This window comes from Rattus rattus, chromosome 13, assembly GCF_011064425.1.
Source record: "Rattus rattus isolate New Zealand chromosome 13, Rrattus_CSIRO_v1, whole genome shotgun sequence".
NCBI classification, from domain to species: domain Eukaryota; kingdom Metazoa; phylum Chordata; class Mammalia; order Rodentia; family Muridae; genus Rattus; species Rattus rattus.
The window spans coordinates 40,108,371-40,129,816 of record NC_046166.1 but is presented as its reverse complement, the minus strand read 5'-3'; the positions used below and the strand labels follow the sequence as shown (position 1 = coordinate 40,129,816).

The following is a 21,446-nucleotide window of genomic DNA, read 5'->3' as shown; positions in this document are numbered from 1 at the left end:
GAGAGCAGCATTTAGGAACTCACAGCCACTAACTATGGTATCTGAACAAGATCTGCACAAGACCGAGGCAGACAACATTTCAGTGCAGACAGATGAGGGGCTCAGGAGCTCCCATCCCCGACCAAGCAGCTAGTGACACGTGGATTCCTGCTTGGGAGGGAGAGTCAGGTGTTTTTAAGGGAGTGTCCACTGGTAGGTGGGCCATGTTCCCACGAATGATCCATGCCCTTGAATATTTCTCAGCACAGAAAGTCATGAGGCTGAGGGGAGACCTGTGAGGAGTTAGGAGGAGAGCAGGGATAAATATGACTGGGATACATCCTATGCATGTACACAGTTCTCCAAGAACTAATAAATACAGTAATTTTTTTAAAAGTTCATTGAAGATAATTCTTCTAAGGAGCCTAATATTGCAGCACCCAAGGGTGTCACAGGAGGGTGCTTTGTCTTAGTGTTTCTACTGCTGTCTCAAAACACCAAGACTGAAGGGCCTTCAGGAGGAAAGGGTTATCATTTCTTCTTAGAACCCTCAGGTCTCACTTCAGCACTGAGGGAAGTCAGGACAGAACTCAAGGCATGAACCTGGAGGCAGGAGCTGAAGCCACGGACAGTGATGCTTACTGGTTGCTCTGCATGGCTTACTTACCTGCTTTCTTGTGCAACCCTGGACCACTTGCCACCGGCCCTGGAGTGGCACCACCCCCAGGGGGCGAGGCCCTTCCTTACCAATCATTAAAATAGAAAATGCCCCAGACTTCCCTACGGGTAATCTGATAGCGACCATTTCTTGAGACTCCACTTCCCAGCTAACCCGGAACCTGAGTCAAGTTCACAGAAGGCCAAGCAGGAACGGGGCCTCTGGAGCCTGGACCGTGCTTCGCTATAGCAAGCAGCTTTAGCAACAGCACCGCTTCCCCACCAGCCCTCAAGTTCAAAGCACCGGGGCTGCCAGAAAGGCTCCTGGCCAGCTCTTTGGCTGGTGTCCTCCACTAAGCGGTTAGCACATCAGGGAGGAGTCTAACTATGTCAGTCAGAGAGTGAAATTATTTCAGGTGCCCAACAGCTTAGAGGAAGCCTGACTACTAGAAAGGGTGTGTATGAGAAAGGTATACAGTGCTTTAATGAATTTCACAGGGCTCTAACAGTGCTGAACACTACCTCAGGGTCATAGCTGAGGCAGCTCCTAACACTATGTCTCACGTATGTTAGGCTTTACTCGGTCATGTGAGGTACCTAGAAACCTATGTACACTTTCTCTCCCCTCTAAATAAGTTTGTCCATCTGGGGATTAGAGGATGCAGACAGGGAAGCAACAGGAAGCTCTGAGGTGAATGTCCTCCTCTGAGAGACAACACTGTATGAGAGCATCATACATACACCAGACTGTCCTTTACCTCCTAGGAAGCTGTCCAGGGTAACATGGAGGACGCACAGCACACATCACTCCCAGACAGCACAGGATCCAGAAGCCAGTCAAAGAAGATAAGAGCAAGACGAAGGACTGGGAAGAAAGTCAAAAACAAGAGTAACTCCTGCTTCGTGCTTTACAGCTCTAATAAGTTTTCTTGGTTCCTAGATCTCATGAGATTACAAATGGACTTGAGAGGGAAAACTCCAAAACAAAAACCTACTTCTTGTCAAAAGTGGGGAGGAGGCTCCCGTTGCCAGATGATGCTTGAGTCTCCTGGGACCCTCCCTAAACGAACGGCAGAAGCCTCAGGCTATAGTCTGGTGTCTCGCTACGATAAAACACTGAGCAAAGCAGCAGTTCCCCACCCTCCTAATGTGGTCCTTTTAATACAGACCATGTGGTGATGACCCCCACATTGACAGCTGGTCTGTTGCTATACATAGTCATGCTAAATACTGGTCCTGGTTGCTTCGGGGACAAGAGAATCATCATGTATATCAAGTGATGCTATGTGACTGACATTGCTCCTTAATTTAAAGCTATTGGTCCAATAAAGATGTCCAGGTCTATAGCTGGGCAGAGGAGAGGTGGGTGGGGTTTTCAGTTCCTGGGCTTGGGGCCTGAGGCAGGACAGTGAGGAAAAGTGAGAAGGTGGAGGGAAGAGAAGATGCCACGGGGTAAATGATCGTGAGACTCGGCCACGCATAAAACTGACCAGCCTGGGTAAGCGGGGCCAGGGAGAGCACAGCAGTCACACCTCAGGGTTATGGCGGAGTAAGCGGGACCCAGGGAGAGCACAGCAGTCACACCTCAGGGTTATGGCGGAGTAAGAGGGGCCCCAGGGAGAGCACAGCAAGTCACACCTCAGGGTTATGGTGGGGAAGTAGACTGGCATAGAGGATTGCTATCTGCCCAGCTTTAGTGCTGATTAAAGCTTGTTAAAACTATAAAAGTGTTGTGTCTTTTACCTAGGAACTGAATCAAAGGCGGGGTAGAAAACCCTGATTGAGATTAAATATTTATTACTACATCCCCAACATAAAATTATTTTTTGCTACTTTATAACTGTAATTTTGGTACTGTTCTGAATCATCACGTCAATCTGTGTCTTCTGATGGTCTTTGTCAACCCCTGTGAAAGGGTCCATCGACCCCCAGAGGGGTAGAGACCCACAGGCTGAGAATCACTGAACTAAAGCAACTTGAGGAAGGAAAGGATTCATTTGACTTAAGGTCACAGTCGTCAGAACAGAAGCAGAGACCATGGAGGAACCCTGCCTGTGAGCGTGTTCCCAAGCTCCTGTCCTCTCTCATACAGTCCAGGCCAACCTTCCCAGGGATGGAAGGGGTCACAGGGATGGGTTGGGCCCTACCATTAATTAGCAATAAAGAACATGGCCCCAGGCCTCTCTGAGGGAGGCAGACCCTCAGTTAAGGTTCCCTCTTCCCAGGAGTGTCAAGCTGACCACTAAAGCTAACCATGACGCCACCTCAGCTTCATTTCCCACACTGCCCTGACGGTCACCCACGCATGTAAAGTGTCAGATAACATAGCAAGGCTGGAGCTGCCGTTCCCAAGGAAGAGCTATGAGAGAGAGGACACACTTGAGAAAAGGACATTTTAGATCTGTGCATGAGCTCACTACTAAACTCACTGACTAAACATGACAAGGAGCTTGAGAACTGACAGGATAGAGAGCCACCAGATCCAGGCCACTTCTGGGTGACACATTTGCAAGGCAGACCCAGTCAGTCTGTGAGACTCTGGAAACTAAAATGACCCTAGAACAAAAGCCCAGAGAAGACAGGCGAGAGCTTGCCACTCGAGCCCAGTCAGATTCATCACCCACTAAAACAATCACTTTCTAAAAGTAAAGTGCATAGTCTCTGAATACTCAAGTGCCCATGACTGGCTAGCGAGGCAGCTCCTCGGCTGACGGCACTTGCCGCTCCTGCAGATGGCTTGGGGTCCATTGCTGGCACCCACTGGCTTGCTCACAGGACTCCGGTTCCACATCCGCTCTTGCCCTCTTGTGGCTGCTGCCGGCAGTACAGGCTCGTGTGTGCACACAAACTCAGGCACAGCACATACTCATAATAAGTACACAAGTCTTTTTAGAAAAAAGAAAAGAAAGGCTACCTACTCTTCAAGGACAACGACTATTAATAAAGGCCAGTGACAGATACTGGGAAAAATCAAAGACTTCAGAGACACTGTCATAGCCACAGTCCACAAGGAGGAAGCAAAGCTACAAAATCAATAGAAAGACAAACAGAAAAGAATAGAAATAGAATAATTCTCTCCCCTACAAGACTTCAATATAAGAACTTCGATCACAGAAGAACTACTTGAATGCAAAACTAAGTCTTCATCCACGCAGAACAGCATCCACAGGCTGGAGAGATGGCTGGGGATTTAAGAGGACACAAGGTCCATCCCCACACTCACGACCTCCCTTTACCACAGCTCCAGGGGATCTGACACCCTCTTCTGGCTTCCACAGTTACCTGCTCATATTTTTTTATCTAAATTTTTAAAAATAGAATTCAACATCTATATCCTTTTGTCAACATGTCTGACAAAGTTAAAAAGAAATAGGCATATTAAAACACAAAAATCTTTACTCAAGATGAGGGGAGAAAACACTAGTAAAAGGCTCTCAGATAGTTTATATTGGAATTATCAAGGACTGTAAATGGATGTGGAGCATATGTGAAGGTGTCTTCAGGGCCTGCACTGGCCACAGTCCTAGGGAGCACCTGAAGATCAGAAAATGAGAAAAGAAATAGCAATCACAAAAGAGAAAATAAGTTCTCAAATTAAATTTCATGGGATGAAAATACTCATAATTGCAAAATTAACAATATTTTGAAATATACATAGAGCTTTTACCAAGGTTGACCATATTTCAGAGCTAGAAGAGACACAGAGACATAGACACACAGGACACAGAATGAACCACCATTAGAGAGGAAAACATTAGAGCAATACTCCTTATAAACAAAGATACAAATTCGACTCCGTACAAGCAAAGCACATTAAAAAGAAGGGATAAAGCAAGTCTCTATATCCGTTGAGTTCTATTCACCAACCCGATCAATTATAAATGAAATACTATAGGGAGGCCAATGACAGACACTTTAGTAAACAGACTTCGTCTTGTCACTGGCTGAACAAGAGAGCAGAGCGACCATTTGCATCTCATTAGCATTATAAGTGATCTGAGAGGGCTTTAAGAGGCAGGTTATATCCAGTACTGGCCCACTTTACAGAGGGTTAAGGCCAGGGGCAGTAGTACACACTTTTAATCCCAGTACTGCTGAGTCAGAGGCAAGCAAACTTCCAAGTAGGAGCCTACCCCACTCTACATAGTAAGTTCCAGGCCAAGAAGGCTCCGCAGTGAATCTGTGTCTCTCTGTCTGTCTGTCTGTCTCTGTCTCTGTCGGTGTCCCACCCCATCCCCTCGCAGCATAGGTGTGTGCATGGGAACTGGCCTTCTATATAGGGTCCTGTAGCCGAATCCCAGCAGACACTGAAAATATCTGTATATTTTATCAATCACTGTCTGTTTAACGAAAAACTGACTAATCCGATTGCTAATTTTGCCCTCCCCCATCAGAACACACATCTAAAGTTGCAGGGGATGTGACTGAACAGTGAATATGTCTGCCTCATAAAGGAAGGGGGAGAAGAGCAGAGTGGTAAGGAAGAGATCAAGCTTTCCCTATTGGAGGGATGGGGCGTCTCTACACAAAACCATGTGGTGACGAGAGAGTGTAACGTGAAGCTTAACCGCATTGTCCACCACAGCCCTCAAACATAAAGGGGGCGGCGGGGAGCAGGGGCACGGGGTAAACAGCAAAGGAGACGTGAAGTGCCCTTCTGCAGAGCCAAGGCCAGCCAAAAGCTGAGCGGACTCGGCAGCTCAGCAGAGACGCTCTACCCTTGGAAGACTCAACAGTGTTCAGCTAATCCAACAAACTCAGGATTTTAAAATATAAATTGCAAAGATGCTTGCACCTACAATCTACACAGAAATCTAAAAAAATTGTAATTTTTGAAAAATAATTTTAATAAAGAGCCAATTAAAGAATATACATCAACCCATTTCAAGACACGAAAGCCTTATAATTATGATTATATTCTATCAGCATAAGACAGACACACAGATGAGCTGAACAGAAGAGAGAACTCAGAAAGAGACAGGTGAACACTGTGTGGATTGAGTAAGAATGGCCACACCGAGTGTATATGTATATGAATGTTGGGTTCTCGGTAGATGGGCTGTTAGAAAAGGTTAGGAGGTGTGGCCTTGTTGGAGAAGGCGTGTCACTAGGGTGGGCCTTGGTGGAGAAGGCGTGTCACTGGGGTGGTGCCTTGGTGGAGAAGGCGTGTCACTGGGGTGGGCCTTGGTAGAGAAGGCGTGTCACTGGGGTGGGCCTCGTTGGAGAAGGCGTGTCACTGGGGTGGGCCTTGGTGGAGAAGGCGTGTCACTGGGGTGGGCCTTGGTGGAGAAGGCGTGTCACTGGGGTGGGCCTTGGTGGAGAAGGCGTGTCACTGGGGTGGGCCTTGGTGGAGAAGGCGTGTCACTGGGGTGGGCCTCGTTGGAGAAGGCGTGTCACTAGGGTGGGCCTTGGTTTCAAAGCCCATTCTAGGCCCGACTGGGCTCCTCCTCTGCCTCCATCTTGCGGATTGGATGTAATCTTTCAGTTACTGCTCCAGGTCAAGCCTGCCTGCCTGCCACCATGTCTCCTGCCATGATGACCGTGGACTAACTCTGAAACAAAGCAGGCCTGCAATTAATGTTTCCTTTTACAGGCCGCCTGTCACCAGAGCTAGAACAATAACTAAAGTGAACACCGACACATTTTAAGCATAGGTAACCCCTCTCTTAGGTAGAATATCCATACAAGAACTAGTTAAGGAGGGACAATGGCTCAGTGTGTGAATTGCTTGCCATGTAAGCACGAGACTGGGTTCAGATCCTCAACGCCAACACACAGAGTTGGGAATGGGGTGCTTCTATAATCCCAGTGCTTGGGGGCAGGGCAGATGCCAAGGGCTCCCCGTGCGGGGCAAGGCTGTGAGCTTCAGGTCAGCAAGTCGGACTTTAAAATAAAACAACACGAACAGCAACAAGAGAAGACACCTGATGCCAACCTCTGGCCTCTAACACTCATGTACAGAGATGCATGCACGCAGAAGCACGCATGGGTGAACACGCATGTGCACAGATGCACGAGACAAGACAAACACACTAAAGAAAGAAAAGAAATGGTCCGGGATGAACAGGTTTCAATTTTACTTCACACCAAACTCAGACAATACCTTGGCGTGGAGCAGCAATCTAAACTCTAAGAGCTTCATGAAATCTGCAATAAAAAGCAGACCACGTTACACCTTCTCCAAGGAAAACAGACTCCTTAAGACTCAAAAGGTAGGAGGCATTTTTAAAAATTAATTGGACTTTCAAAATCTTCAGCTCTTCAAACCTGCTGTAAGGAAACTGAAAAGAGACGCCACAGAGCAGAAGGAAAAGGTTCACACGAGTCTCACGTAGACAACAGAGTTCTAGCAACTCATTAACTGGACAAGTGACTAAAGACTTGGGGAAAATAACTTCTCCACACTCACAGAAATGTGTGCACACAGTACACAGCAGTGCAGACGAGTGCACTTAGAGGTGTTGGTTGGACATCATTAGCCAGCAGGGCGATGCAAATGGAGTCCACCCAAGGGTTCACTTCACACACACTGCACCAGCTTGAGCTTAGGATGAGAACACCAGGAACTCTCTGAGAGGCTGAGGACGGCCCTGAAAGGCACAGGTCCTTTGCAGGACCATTCGGGTCCTTCATCTAAAAGGCACCCTATGTTCACATGGCCCACACGTCTCGGGTCCTCACATTGTACATGGTGGTGTCTGTCCACAAAAGGCAGCTCGCAGGAGGTTCATTCACAACAGGCAAGCACAGACATCATCCCCAGACATAGGCACAATGCTGACACTACTCAGAAGCAGGAAGAAGCATATAGCACAGTTCTCAGTGTCTAAATGTCATTCCTTAGGAAAAGGGGAAAATTAATCTCCAGTAGCAGAGATTCCTGGGGGGGTGGCGAAAGGCTGATTGCCAAAGGCAAAGACAAAATTCCTCTATGACTAAAAATGTCTTTGTTGAGACTAAGGTGGCAGCATATTTAAAATGTATGCATTGTGTATGTAAATTATATACAGAAGGGTTGTTTCCATTGTACTACTGAGATTGTATTTAGAAAATGAAAACTTCTACATGAATTCAATAGAAATAACGATAAACAAAAACCTCTAATCTGAAAACCCCCAGAAACTAAAAACTTTAAGTAAATAACAAGTTATATCATATTCATGGTATCATCACGATAATCACTCTTCCAAATTTGCCTAGAGATGGTTATCAAACTTCCAACAGGCTCTTTTGGTAGAAACCAGCAAACTGACTCTGAAGTAAATCTACCTACACACACGATCGAAAGTCGCCGCTGGGCACGGGAACTGATCAAGGGTCGGAGGCCTTGTGCGCTGACTCGCCAACGGTTCACAGAATGCAGGGCATTGTAGCCGGAGCACAGGGAACACAGCTCAACTGAATGACGCAGAGTCACGCTGAGGTCACGCTACTCCAACCTGGGCTCTAAACCACTTCAGTGTGGACAATGAAGACGCTGGTAGCTCCAGAGCCACCTCACACACATGTGAGAGCACGGAAGGCCACCCAGCAGTCAGGGGAGACCTTTACCACCTGCAGAGACTTCTCAGGCAGAACAGAAACCCACCAGCCATGAAGAAAAGGGTGGTGTGGTGCGCTTTCTCAAAAAATAGATTTAAATTAAGGCTTTTTGTTAATTGTATTAAAGTATGTATATGGCGTGTCTTTGCATGTGAGCACAGGACGCATGGTGTCTGCAGAAGTGTCACATCCCTAGAGTCGGAGTTACAGACAGCTGTGAGGTGTCTGAGGGCAGCTCTGAGGACAGAAGCGGACACCTGCGCTCAGGAAAGTAAGGCACATTTAAAAGGGGAATAAAAACTCCACCGATCAAGATATAACCACATACTCGATAAAGAACTCATGAACAAAACACACACACACACACACACACACACACACACACACACACACACACACACACACGAGAATTCCTAAAACTCCAAACAACCCAGTTTAAAAATTGGAACATTTCCACAAAGAAGATATTCAAGTGTCCAATAAACATGAGAGGACGTTTAACATCGCTAATATTCAAGGAAATTTGAATGAAAACTGCCAGGGTGTGACCTGCTCAGGCCCCCTTAGGATTCTTAGTCACCAGGAGGTAAATGACTGATTAAGAGGATGCTGGGGGGGAACAGGACTCTGGCACACCGATGGCCAGGTGGTATGAAAAGCAGTGGAAACTCCTCAGTTAGAACCAGAGCTATGATCCAGGCAGCCTACACCGAGAATGTTCACGGCCATGCTCCCTGCAACACTGTTCTCAATAACTAAAGGGGGAAGAGGCCTAAAGGCCCATCCCCTGATGCAGGAGCAACAGAAATGCCGGGTAAATCTATGCAGACCGTCACCAAGCTTACAACATAAGGACATCCTGCCCTGGACTACAGATGACACGGGAATTTTAATCACAAATTTTTACTTCAAAAAAATAAATGAGTTGTCTAACAGAGTGAAGCTCCTTCTTAAACCAGCAAAAATGATGGCTGCCGTGAGCAATACCTGGGGACACAAACGCTACTGGACCACTGTTTCAGACTCCGAGAGACCTGCTGCGCTCACAGCAGTGTGCAGAGCTAACACGGATGCACTGGACACGGAGGCCATGTTACTGAGCTGGGCTGCACGCGCCATGGAGTCCGTACAGCATTCACAGCCTGCACTCCAAGATAAAGAGGTTTACTTCTGCTTTTTGTTACAGTTTAAAAAAAACAAATCTTCTATAACAACGCTCACAAGTAGGCACCAAGTAGACACAATTTCAATGTCAGAATAGATTTTTAAATGAAATACTAATAAGCAATAAAAAGGAATAGATTGACATCACAGATGAAAATAAGGGAGGCCACTGTTTGCCCATGAAATGTCTAAGTTCGGTGTACATTTTGAAACTAGTTTTTCTCATTAACACTGACTTCTAGAAAACTGTTCATGTTTTGAATGAGCTCCCTATTAAGTATAATTGTGAGTGCAGAAGACGCTTCAGTTGCTCAGTTCATTAGCACAGGTTTGGATATTTATTTTGAACTGATGCTTATGTGCCTGAGAGTATGCACGGGCATCACATGCACTCGGGGGCCAGGGGTGACGGGTGGTTGTGAGCACCTCTGTGTCTCTAGGAACAGAGCCCAGGTCCCTAAAAGGGCAGCAAGTACTCTTCCTGTTGAGCCATTCTCCCAGCGCAGATCAGGGATTGGGTAGTGTGTGTGTGTCTTTTGTTGTTTAACTTTTTACTGATTCTTTGTGAATTTCACACCATACACCCCAACCTCACTCATCTCCCAGTTCCTCCATATCTCCACTCTGCCCCTGCAACATCTTCCCAAAAGAAAACAAAGAAGAAAAACAAACAAACAAACAAACAAACAAAAACAAAATATCTTGCTATGGAAGCTGTTTGTGCCACAGTGCGTCACACAGTACACCCGTTTACCCAAACATCTTTACTTGCAAACATTCATTGCAATGAGTCATTGCTTTGGTTCAAGGCCTCTGACTTCTGCTGCATTATCAATACTGGATCCTCCCCAGGGCTCCTCCCAGATATCCTGTTGTTACCCTGTGTCATGGGATCCAGCAGTTCACTGATGGGGGATGTTGGGGTCACTCCAGCAGTTCACTGATGGGGGATGTTGGGGTCACTCCAGCAGTTCACTGATGGGGGATGTTGGGGTCACCTAAAGGACCTAGATGTGGGCCTGGGCGGCAGCTGAGTTATTCAGCCCATCAGCTCGCTGCTCCTGGGCCACCAGGGCCAGCTCTCCAGCACTGCCCCAGTAGGTGCGGGGCCCACCCCTCCTGCTCTCACACCCTTAAGGCCAGCCCTAACCCAGTGAGGTCAGGGGCCTCTCCCAAGTACAGCAGCCAGTGAGGGTTGGGGTCAGCTCTCCTGCCTGACACAGGTACCGAGGGGTGTATGTGCGGAGTCATCTCTCCCACACTTGTACCCTCTGGGCCAGCTCATCCATGCCCCGCGCCCAAGGCCAGCTTTACCATGCAACCTAGGCAAGGGGGTGGGGGCACTCTCGGTGCCACAGCCAGTAAGGGGAAGGGGCATCTCTGTGTAGCCCTCCAACATCAACGTGACCCCAGGTGGCAGGGACTTCAGCATGGCCTTTGGTGGTAACAGGGGCCTCGGACATCGACAGAGACCCCTGCTGCAGGGCCACTGACCCAAATACAGCCCTCAGTGTCAGCACAGGCCTGGACCTCCCCTCAGGGGGCAGTGCAGGCCACTCACACCGGGCTGTCCCTCCCCCATCACCCTCTGGTCTCCTTTTCTCCACAGTGAACAAACTGTTCTGCCTCTCTTTTTCTCCCGTCTCTCCACTACATGCTTGTTCGCTGGCTTGTGTCAGGGGATGGGCCTGTTTTTTAAAATATGTCAACTAAAAGAATCTACTTCCAGTGAGGCAAGGGGGCACAAGGAGGAGAGGAAAGGGGGAAGAGCTCTGTGAGTTTAAGGACAGCGCGGTCTACATAGCAAATTCTAGTCAGGACTACTTAGTGAGACACTGTCCTTTTAAAAAACAAACAAACACCAGGCCCAACAGCATCCTTTTACAATAGACAAATTCAGCTATGGTGATGGAAATCTGAGCAATGTGGCAGTGAAGGACTGGCTGGGGAGTACTAAGCTGTCAGGCTTTTCTTCTGGAGCTGAAGAGGTCCAGGGATGGGAGAGAACTCACTGCACTTTCAGAGGATCTGGGTCTGACTCCCAGAACCCACCTGGCGGCTCAAACCTCCTGGAACTCTAGCTCCATCTTCTGGACTCCCCTGCTCCTGCACGTCCATGGTGCACACACACTCAAGCAGGTTCACACACATACTTACAAATAAATCAATCTCTTAGGAGCCACTTCCTTCTGGTTGTAGTAAAAGTATCGAAACTTTACAAGCATCATGCTACTTTCCAGGTAAACACAAACATCCTGCCCTATTGCCCACATCCACAGACACCCACTCACAAGGCAAAGGCAAGTGTGAGACATGGCCCAAGACGCTTCAGTGCCAAGGCCAGGTCCTTCACGGCCAGCACTGAAGTGCTCTGCAGCGATATTATTAAGCAACCAAACATTTCTTGTCTCATTTTTTATCTAAATAAAGAGGAAATAATGCTGAAACTATACAATGTCGAAACATAACATATGTGTGGACAGCTGTTATGAAGAAATAATACCATTTGCTCCTGATAAACTACTTTGCAGGAGTGTCTTGAAGATTAATGAGGTAACAGGCAGTTCCTTCTCAGAAAGGAAACTCCTTGCTTCGGGTAACTGCAGTCTCTCAGGGAACAGTATACTCACTGGGCCACTCGGCTACAATTATATATAAAGCAAAGTGGTAGGCTTAAAACTTAACGTTCTATAACAAGGTTTTATGTATTCAGATCATCTCTTTCTGAAGTATTACATATGCTTGAAATACACTTAAACCTTTAGGAAGAAATTAGCTTTTACTCAGTGACTTAGCTCTTCTTCCTGAGTCCAGATAAATCCGTAAGATGCAGTCACTGCCTCCAAGTGGCTAACAAGCTGGTGAGAACTCGTGACATGCAAACGCAAGTGCGAAATGACAATGCTTGTAAAATTCCCTGTGTGCCAAGTATTACAGTACAGTGTGGAGTGCCATGGGAAGCCTCCTGAGGCAGAAACATCTGAACAGACCTTGTCCCTGGTCATAAGAGAAGGCCCAGGGACTGCAGTGAGTTTGGAGCTTGAGGGACAAATTTAGCAGACAACAGACTAACAGAATAAACTGGTTACCACCCATGAAAGTCCACAGAATGAGAGAAGCAGAAAAACCATTCAGAAATCCCACAAGAAGGTATTGGGAAGGAAGGTCAGGCAAGAGAACACTGGAAGGAAACACGCAGGTGCTGAAAAGATCCCACACAGTCCAGGAGCCATGGCGACAAATCGAAGAAGTCAAGACTACAGCGGGGGCCAGAGCTGTCACCATCTTGTGGTGCCTCGGGTGACCTCAGCAAGCGTGGACACTGAGAAAACGGGAAACGGTGGAGGAGATGAAGTTCATGAAGGCCATGGCTGTCAGGGACTGCCTCTGTGAGGGATGCATGCATGTCAGGGACTGCATCTGTGAGGGATGCATGCATGTCAAATCTTTTGACATCTTAATACACAACAGTAGCATCTGTAGGATTTGCACTCAAGAAACACACAAGTCACGCAGGCACGCACTCCTCGGTGTCTAAGTAAGGAATGATTTGGCGCTGGGCCTCATTCACAGTTATCCTGGAGAGCATGTGGGCAGACAGATTGGACACATCTGGAAGGACAGTGTTTCAGGGCAGAGAGGAGCTTTCGGTGTTTATATATTAAGCCAGAAAACCATAAAACAAACACTAAAGTGCTGGTGTAGCAGCCAATGCTTTTAATCCCAGCAATCAGGATAAAGTCTGGGCTTATGTCTGTGACTTTTGAGGCTAGCCTGGTCTAAGTAACAAGTTCCGGGCTAGCCAGGGCTATGTACGACTGTCTCAAACCTGGACAACTATTTGGCTTTTAATTTCCCAAATATTACTTTGATGGAAAGAAAGCTAATTTTATCCATCTAAAGTATTACAAAACAAAATAGCTACTTCAGATACTCTAGTGAACTGTATATTTGCAATTATATAAGGATGAAATATACTGTTGAAAATGACCTTAATTTTACCAAAATTAGTTCTGCCACTCGTAAAGAGTACAGCTTTTGATGTTTCATCAGTGATAAACCATAACTGTATATTAAACAGACAGATGATATGTAATATTAGTAGTATACAATACTACTTTAACAAGAAACTCTTACATAAAAAATACATAGTTGGGCTGAAGAGCTAACTTGGTGATTTTGAGCACTGACTGCTGCTCCAAAGGACCCAGGTTTGAGTTCTAGCACCCACTGGGCAGCTCACATCCATCTTTAACTCCAGTTCCAGGGGCTTCAGTACTTTTTTCTGGACTCTCTGGGCAGCAGGCACTCAAATGGAACACATATATAAAAATTTACTTTAAAATAAATAAGTAAAACTTTAAAACTCCATAAAGTTAAAGCTAACTTTAACAAGGCACATGGTTTAGCCTGCACACGGTGCTGGGATCTAAGTATCAAATGAGCACACACATGCGTGCACACACATGATCTGTGGGGCCCACATTTTCTTACAACAGACTTGGTACCTCGGAGTAGCTGTTCCTTCTGCTCCTGAATCTCACCTCCCTGTAAACATCTCATCTCCCTGTTAACATAAGTTATTTGGGGCCTCTCAAAAAGTGTATTATGTAGGGCTGAAGCAATGGCTTAGCAGTTAAGAGCACTTGTACGAGACCCAGGTTGGGTGTCAGTACCCACATGGTGCTTCCCAACCATCCAAAGCTTCAGTTCCGGAGAAGTGGATGCCTTCTTCTGACCACTGCGGCCACCTATACACATATGATGCATACACATGCATGCAGCAAAGCAGTCATACACACACAGTAAGTAAAATCATATATTTTAAAGAATGCATTGGGCTGGAGAGATGGCTCAGTGGTTAAGAGCACCGACTGCTCTTCCAGGGGTCCTGAGTTCAAATCCCAGCAACCACATGGTGGCTCACAACCATCTGTAATGGGATCTGATGCCCTCTTCTGGGGTGTCTGAAGACAGCTACAGTGTACTCATATACAAAATAAATAAATAAATCTTTAAAAAAAAAAAAAAAAAAGAATGCATCATATACCTACAGAGGGCACTACAAACTATCACTGGTGGGTATTGATATAATCCTAAAGATATCACACAGTACTGTCCGTATATCTTTTGATGGCCATCGACTAATTATGGGTTCCCTCAAATCTCTGAAACAATTTTAAGTGAAATAAAATGAACCATCCTGATTTCTGAGTACTACAATTTGAATAACCTTTTAAAGGGCTCAATAAAGCAATAAACATTCATGCAAACATGCAGCCACATAGAACAATGGATGAAAATATACTACAGGCATGACTGTTGCAAAGTGCATCGCCAGGTGGTGGCGCACGCCTTTGCCCTTAATCCCAGGGCTCGGGAAAGCAAAGGCAGACAGATCTCAGAGTCTGAGGACAGCCTGGTCACAGAGCCAGTTCTCGGAAGCCAGGGAATGAAGAGAAACCCTCTCACAAAAACAAACAAAAAAGAGACAAAACAACAGCCCAAGAAGTGTGTGACTGGAGGTTAAAGAGGAGGTTCAGCGGCTGGTGACAGCCTCACTGCAATGCAGAGGACAGAGCTTTGGTTGCCAGCATCTCAGAGGGCTCCTGGCTGCCCATAACTCCAGATCCTGAGGATCCTGGGATCAGACGCCCTCTTCTGAACCCCACAGACGATTGCACCCACACGCATATATCCACACACAGGCACCTTATTATTATTATTTTTTTTAAGTCTTTATATAAGAAGTTCACGGCTGTGGCAATTCTCTGCCTTAGCCATTCCCAGGCAGACCTAAAAGCTATGAAAGCAAGAGCCCCTCCCCAACAAGCCAGAAGCCACTGAGCACACAAAGGAAAGAAGGAATGAGGTTGGTGGCTTCCCAACAGCTATGCTGACTGCAGAACCACCGATGGGTGCACCTGCCCCAGGCACCCAGGCTACACCAGCTCGGACTTTAGAACACAGAGTGTTATGTCCTACTCTTTTCAGGACAAGCACAAGAGAGCAGCAATCAGGAGGCTCGGGGTCACAGAGAGAAGAACTAATGCTGGAGATACAGCCCAGCTGACCTATAGAGGGTTACAGTCTCATCAGCTGCCCAGCAGGCAGCCCAGACACACTCTTTCTTCTGACTTCATGCCAAGTTCCTCATATACACCCCCAAGTACTTAGGTGGGCCCTGGAGCTGAGTGCTAGACATTAAGAAAACAGGAATTTAAAATGAGGAGATTTACTTTGTAAAACATTCGGCCTTTTGTAGGACTGCCTACAGATTTTTAGATCTGCTTTCTAATATTTCTATTTCACCAAAAGGACAACTTACTGTTGATGTGATCGATGTAGTAGGCACCAATCTGAGGGTCAAACCCTGCTTCCCATCCCCACGGCAGCTCATCCCCGACACAATCAGCGAAGGACAGCGGCTTCGTTAACCTATGGCAAACCAGAAGAGGCACACTGTGATTTATTTGTTCACCAAACCAGACATGTCAAAAGTCAGTTCCCTGAGGCTGGAGAGACAGCTCGGTGGCTAAGAGTATTATCTCTTCTTCCAGAGAACCTGAGTTCAATTCCCAAGAACCACACAGTGGCTCACAAGCATCTGCAATGGGATCTGATGCCCTCTTCTGGCATGCGGGTGTACATGCAGATACACTCATACATTAAATATTTATAAAAGTCAGCATCCTAACCAAGATTTAAACATCTAAGTTGCATTTTCTTCTAGTTCTTGATTGTTCCTAGAATTTGCATTATTGCATCAGAAATTTATTTTAAATATGAATTGTGAGTGTGCATGTGTGTGCACATGTGTATTCAGGCTGGTGTGGGGGTCAGATGCCCTGGAACTAGACTTATATGCGGACAGTTGTGAACCAAAGGGCATTGGTGCTGGGATCCAAACTCTGGTTTTCTGCAAGGGCAGCAAGTGCTTTTAACCTCTGAGCTGTCTCATTTTGTCACAAAAAAAAAATTTGACATTTTTGACAAAATAACAGAAACGAATATCCAAAAAAAAAAAAAAAACATACAATATATTGTCACTAACACTGAAAGACAAGTCTCTATAAATAAAGCAGGCCACCTTCAGTCACAGAAACCAAGCTGGGAGTGAGGAGAGCTGGGACCTAGCCGGAATCCGGGAGCGATGCAGAGGGCCTAAGGGAAACAAACTTCCCTGGAGTCAAATGCTCACTCTAGAGATGACGACGACACCAGCACCTCTGGGACAGAAATGTGCACCGGGAGGCTGTCGAGACGGCTCCATGGATGGACAAAGCTGTGAGGTTCAGACCCTTGGCACCCACACAGAGACTGAGTGGGTGTGCAATCCTCACACAGGAGAGAGGGTCACCCTGGAAAGCTGGGCTGGTTTCAAGTTTGGATGCTCTGACTGATTTACGCGTATAAGTCTGACTTCTACTACGAATTCTTCCTGGGAGGAAGGACACACATCTGATAGAACCATGTACGTCCAGATTTTTCTCTTAAGAGGACTTTCCCAAGACACATTCTCTTTAAGACTAACTGCCTCATTACCTCTGTCCTTACATGACGGGGAAACGGCATGGCCTTCTGTCAGCAGCACACAGGTTTAGACATCACTTCTGATTGACTTTGCTTCAGGGATTTGCCTTGGCTGCTCATGCAGCCATGGTGGCTGCTGTTGCAGGTTAGGGTTGTCCTGCTGCAGGGAAGCCACCGCCAGGCACCGTGCCTGCTGACCAAGTGTGGCTTCACGGCACTGGTGTGGCTCTCACCTGTGAAATCACCCACGATCCCTTCTCCCTGTGCTGAGGAGAAGCGATTATCTCTACAGACCACTTCCCAGATCATGTCGTCCATCAGAAGAACCAAGTTCTGGTCTACTCCTCGGGGAAGTGACCTGAGCATTCCCAACTATGACGACCTTGCAGGGACAGGAGCCCTACTGCCACCTCTTCACTCACCTTCCCTGTGGCTTCAACTCTGGACATGGCTCTGAGCGCTCCGGTCTTTGAGTCACACACAGTCCATTCTGAGGGCAACCAGCTCTAACAGAGCCAAGCTGTGAGCCTTCCTAGCTGGGCATCTCTCTCCCTCCTTGGTTTCTCTCTCTGAAGGTGGTAATCCCTCCTAATCCACACGCCCTTCCGGCAACTTACCTACCTGGCCAGAAAGGGACTGCACAGGAACACCCTTGAGGCCATTGTAAGTGGTTACTGATACAACCTGACATGAATCCTCCCATTTACTCCTAAGTGGCACTGAGGTGCATCCCGAAACCTCGTGCTATTGAACTGTGCCCCCAGGACCAGCTGTATCAATGGAAAGACATGTCTTGCACTCTAGGGTAGATCTACAAACTCTGGATCCTAGCAACATAATGCGCTCCAGGTAGTTCTACTGCAGACTCTAACCTGAATTTCCCCAAAAGGGACAGGGGAGAGAGTAAATTTTAACTGTACTAGTTAGCTTTATGCCAACTTGACACAAAGCTGGATTCATTTGGGAAGATAAAGCCTTGATTGGTTTGCTGGCAAGCCTGTGGTGCATTTTCTTGACTGATGGTTGATGTGGAAGGGACCGGCCCACCCCTGGGCAGTTGGCCCGGGGCACTGCAAGAAAACACACTGAGCCAACCATGAGGAGCAAGCCAGTAAGCAGCACCCCTCCATGGCCTCTGCATCAGCTCCTGCCTCCAGGTTCCTTCCCTGCTTGAGTTCCTGTCCTGACTTCCTTCAGTGATGGACTGAGATCAGGAAATGGAAGCTGAAATCAACCCTTTCTCCTCAACTGTCTTGCTCCTGGTATTTTAATTCCCGCAACAGAACTCTAACTAAAACTGCTGGACAGTGCACGGCATGGTGAGCGGTAAACCTCTAAATCTGTTCACCGAGTAAAATGAATCTCAGAGAGGTTAAAAGAGTGTGTTCAAATGCAACCATTTGCCAAGTTTACTGTGAATTCGTCAAGAAAGTCTGAATACCATTTGAGTTATAGAAAAAAAAATCCTAGTTTAACAATTGTACTCAAAATCTACCTCATGCCAATGAGCTGCCCAGAAAAATATTTTTCTTTTGATAAAGGAATTACAAACAATATCAAAAATTCTAGTGCCAAAGAAAGTGACCTTGTGTACACCCACCAGCCTAAGAATGCCTGTCTGACCTGTGCACGGCTGTCTGCCCAGGAGCGACTGAGCTGTTGTTGGCCGACTGACTTCAGATGCAGGCTGTCACATGGCGTACGGCAGAGTGAAGAAGGGAGGGTTGAGGAGATGAACAGAAAGGCAAGTCTAAGTCAAGAGAGACAGATCGCTTACCCGGTTCCAAATCGACACGTGCAAGCCTGAGTAGGTCACACATGTGCACACCTGTTCATTACCAAAAAAGTCTGAACGTTTCAGGCAGTGCACTATGATTGCAAGCTGTGCGGACGTCGTTAGTGTGCAAATAGCTCGGTTCTTCCTTCTGAACTGGTCAGTGAGAACATATTTAACTGTCACTGTTATAAGAGCAGAATTATATCTGTAGGTATAAATTTGACTATAAATTCAGAGAACCAGTCCTTCAGAAGTTCTCATCCATGAGAAAGTTAATGCAAACTCTTCACGGTGTTACTTCAAAAGGAGATTTTAAGCTTTACTTTCTCCATCTGTGTAGCATGATGCTTGCCATGCTCTCTCCATACATAAACGTACTGGGCATATATTTATGGATGTCGAAGTTTAAAGACTGAACCATCAGATTAGACTACTATATCCAGGTACAAATAATGAAAATCAAGTAGACAGCTATGGTGCTACTCTGATCCTGGGAAGTTACTGTGACAGGCTAGTTAACCTTTGCCCTCTGGCCTAGAAGCACACTGGATCCCCACCATAGCGGGGTCTCTCCCCCAAGCCTCACACTCTTATTTCGGTCGCTTCTTCCTAAGCACTGCCCGTTCTAGCCGGTCTCCCTTCTGCACTAACACCTAGCTATGTGGTCACCACACCAGTACCCTCTGCAAAAGCAAAGCTTGCAGGAGGCAGACCTTTGAGGCGCAGCTTCTGTGCTGCTGTTGGGGGACCAGATATACTGACCACGCTTCAGTGCTTACACAGTACATGGTCAAAAGGGGTAAGTCTCTGCATACAGTAATTAAACTAACAATAAGGATTTAAACGCACTAAGTGACAGGAAAGCCCAGAAAGCAACACTGCATGATTCCCTCACATAAAACCAACACCCAACCCAAGTCCATAAGACCAGAGCACAGGTAAATGGTTCCCCGATGACAGGGAGACGGAAGAACAGACAGACAGACTCCTTATGGGCCATGGAGAAATGGGAATCTTTGAAAGTGAATACAGCCTAGGGCTGCACAGCCATGTGGCTATACTAAATGCCATTGTGTTGCTCACAGAATCACTGTGAATCCACATTACGTAAATGTTACCTCAATAGACGGTAGGAACAAGCATGCAAGAAAGCCAAGACTCCAAGTGAATAAAATCCTTTTACAAGAGACAATAAATAATTAAAGATGAGGAAACGTTCCACATCCCTAATAATAAAGAGAAATGCCAAGTTCAACAACTCGGAGGCTGCGTTTCAAGCCTATTAAGCTACGGAGGCTCATTTGGGTTTGCTCCGCCCCAGTGAAGAAGTAGTTCCGGTCATAATAGTGGAAATCGGCTACTTTCACTCACATGCAATGCTTTTATAAAACAACTTGGCAGTACTAAAAATAAATAATAAATAAAAGAATTGGGTCAGAGGAGTGGTTTATCAGGTCCACAGCTGCTGACTCACTTCAGTGCCTGAAGGCCATGTTGGCAGGAGACAATCGACCCCGAAGGCTGTGCTGGTCTCCATCTCTCTGTGCGAGCTCCTCGGGGTGTGTGTGTGTGTGTGTGTGTGTGTGTGTGTGTGTGTGTGTGTGTGTGTGTGTGTGTGTGTGTGTGTTCTTTCTTCCAATCTTATCTCCCTCCCTCCTTCCCCCAAACATATAATAATAATAGTAATAATAATAATAGTAATAATAATAATAAAGTATTTTCTCCAAGTGTTGATTTAGTTCCTCCCAGCCATGCTATTGCACTGTTCAGAAACCCTCTGCTACCTGCCATCACCCCAGCATGTTCTGTGCTGCAAGCCTCACTCAGCCCTGCTTTTGCCATTGTGTTGCTCACAGAATAGTTGTGAATCCACATAACGTAGCACAGAGCCTGCCTCACAGCATGGTCAGGACATGAGAAATGTTGACTAAATAAATGACAGAGGGCTGAGGGAAGATACATTATTCTTTTCAAAAAAGTTCCATTTACAGCTGGGTATGGTGGCACATGCCTTTAATCCCGGCACTGAGAAGGAAGACCAGCCTGATCTGCAAAGCAAGTTTCAGGCCAGCCAGGGCTACACACTGAGACCCTTTCTGTTCTGTTATTTTTAAAAGGGTCCATCTGCATTCATTAATAGTAAGTGCATTTGGGCAACTAACAGTGTGAAGGCTGATGTTAGCTGACACTTGATATATTGCCTGACAACTGGGACAGAAGAGAGGGGATCTTTCAGGACTGCATTAAATCTGTGATTTGTTTTTATTTATTGTAGTTGCATTATGAATCCGACTGTATCCTGGAGGTTCCAGCACCTTAGTAAGTGTTTTTCTTCTCTCTCTGAGGAAAGCGAAGCAGTCACACAAACACTTTTACCTGAGCTCTTCTCCCTGCTAAGAGCCAGGAAATATTTGCTTGTCAGATTACTTGGTTTTGAAAATGGCTTGAGACTGTAAGTGGGCATGCCAACCAAGAAGGTAGGAATGTCGTAAGAGGAAGAGGGGTTCTTAAAGGATTGCTATCCAAACAGTGGTCTGCCAAGAGCTGCGCCCCCCAGAGTACAGCTCACCAGCAGTATAGATCCCATCAATGCAACAACGGCCCACACAAACCTCCTGTCTCTCTGGGGACAGTCCTGCTATGTGACTTTTGTCAAAACTGCAGAGCTAGGAGAATTTTTAAAAATCCCTTTAGCATTACTACAGTTGAGTAATCTCCGCTAACAACAGGATGTTTCTCAGGAAGCTGTGCTTATTAAATAATCAGATACATATGTACAATAATAAAAACACAT

At 46.4% G+C, this 21,446-nt stretch overlaps 1 protein-coding gene across 1 annotated transcript in view; it reads right to left on the bottom strand.

Annotated features, from left to right (window-relative positions):
* The window catches only part of Wwc2 (WW and C2 domain containing 2), a 160,599-nt gene that overhangs the window by 75,143 nt on the left and 64,010 nt on the right, over positions 1 to 21,446 (bottom strand). The window contains exon 2 of the mRNA XM_032918623.1: positions 15,671 to 15,780. Coding sequence (XP_032774514.1) covers positions 15,671 to 15,780 — 110 coding nt within the window. The remainder of the gene's footprint in view (positions 1 to 15,670; positions 15,781 to 21,446) is intronic.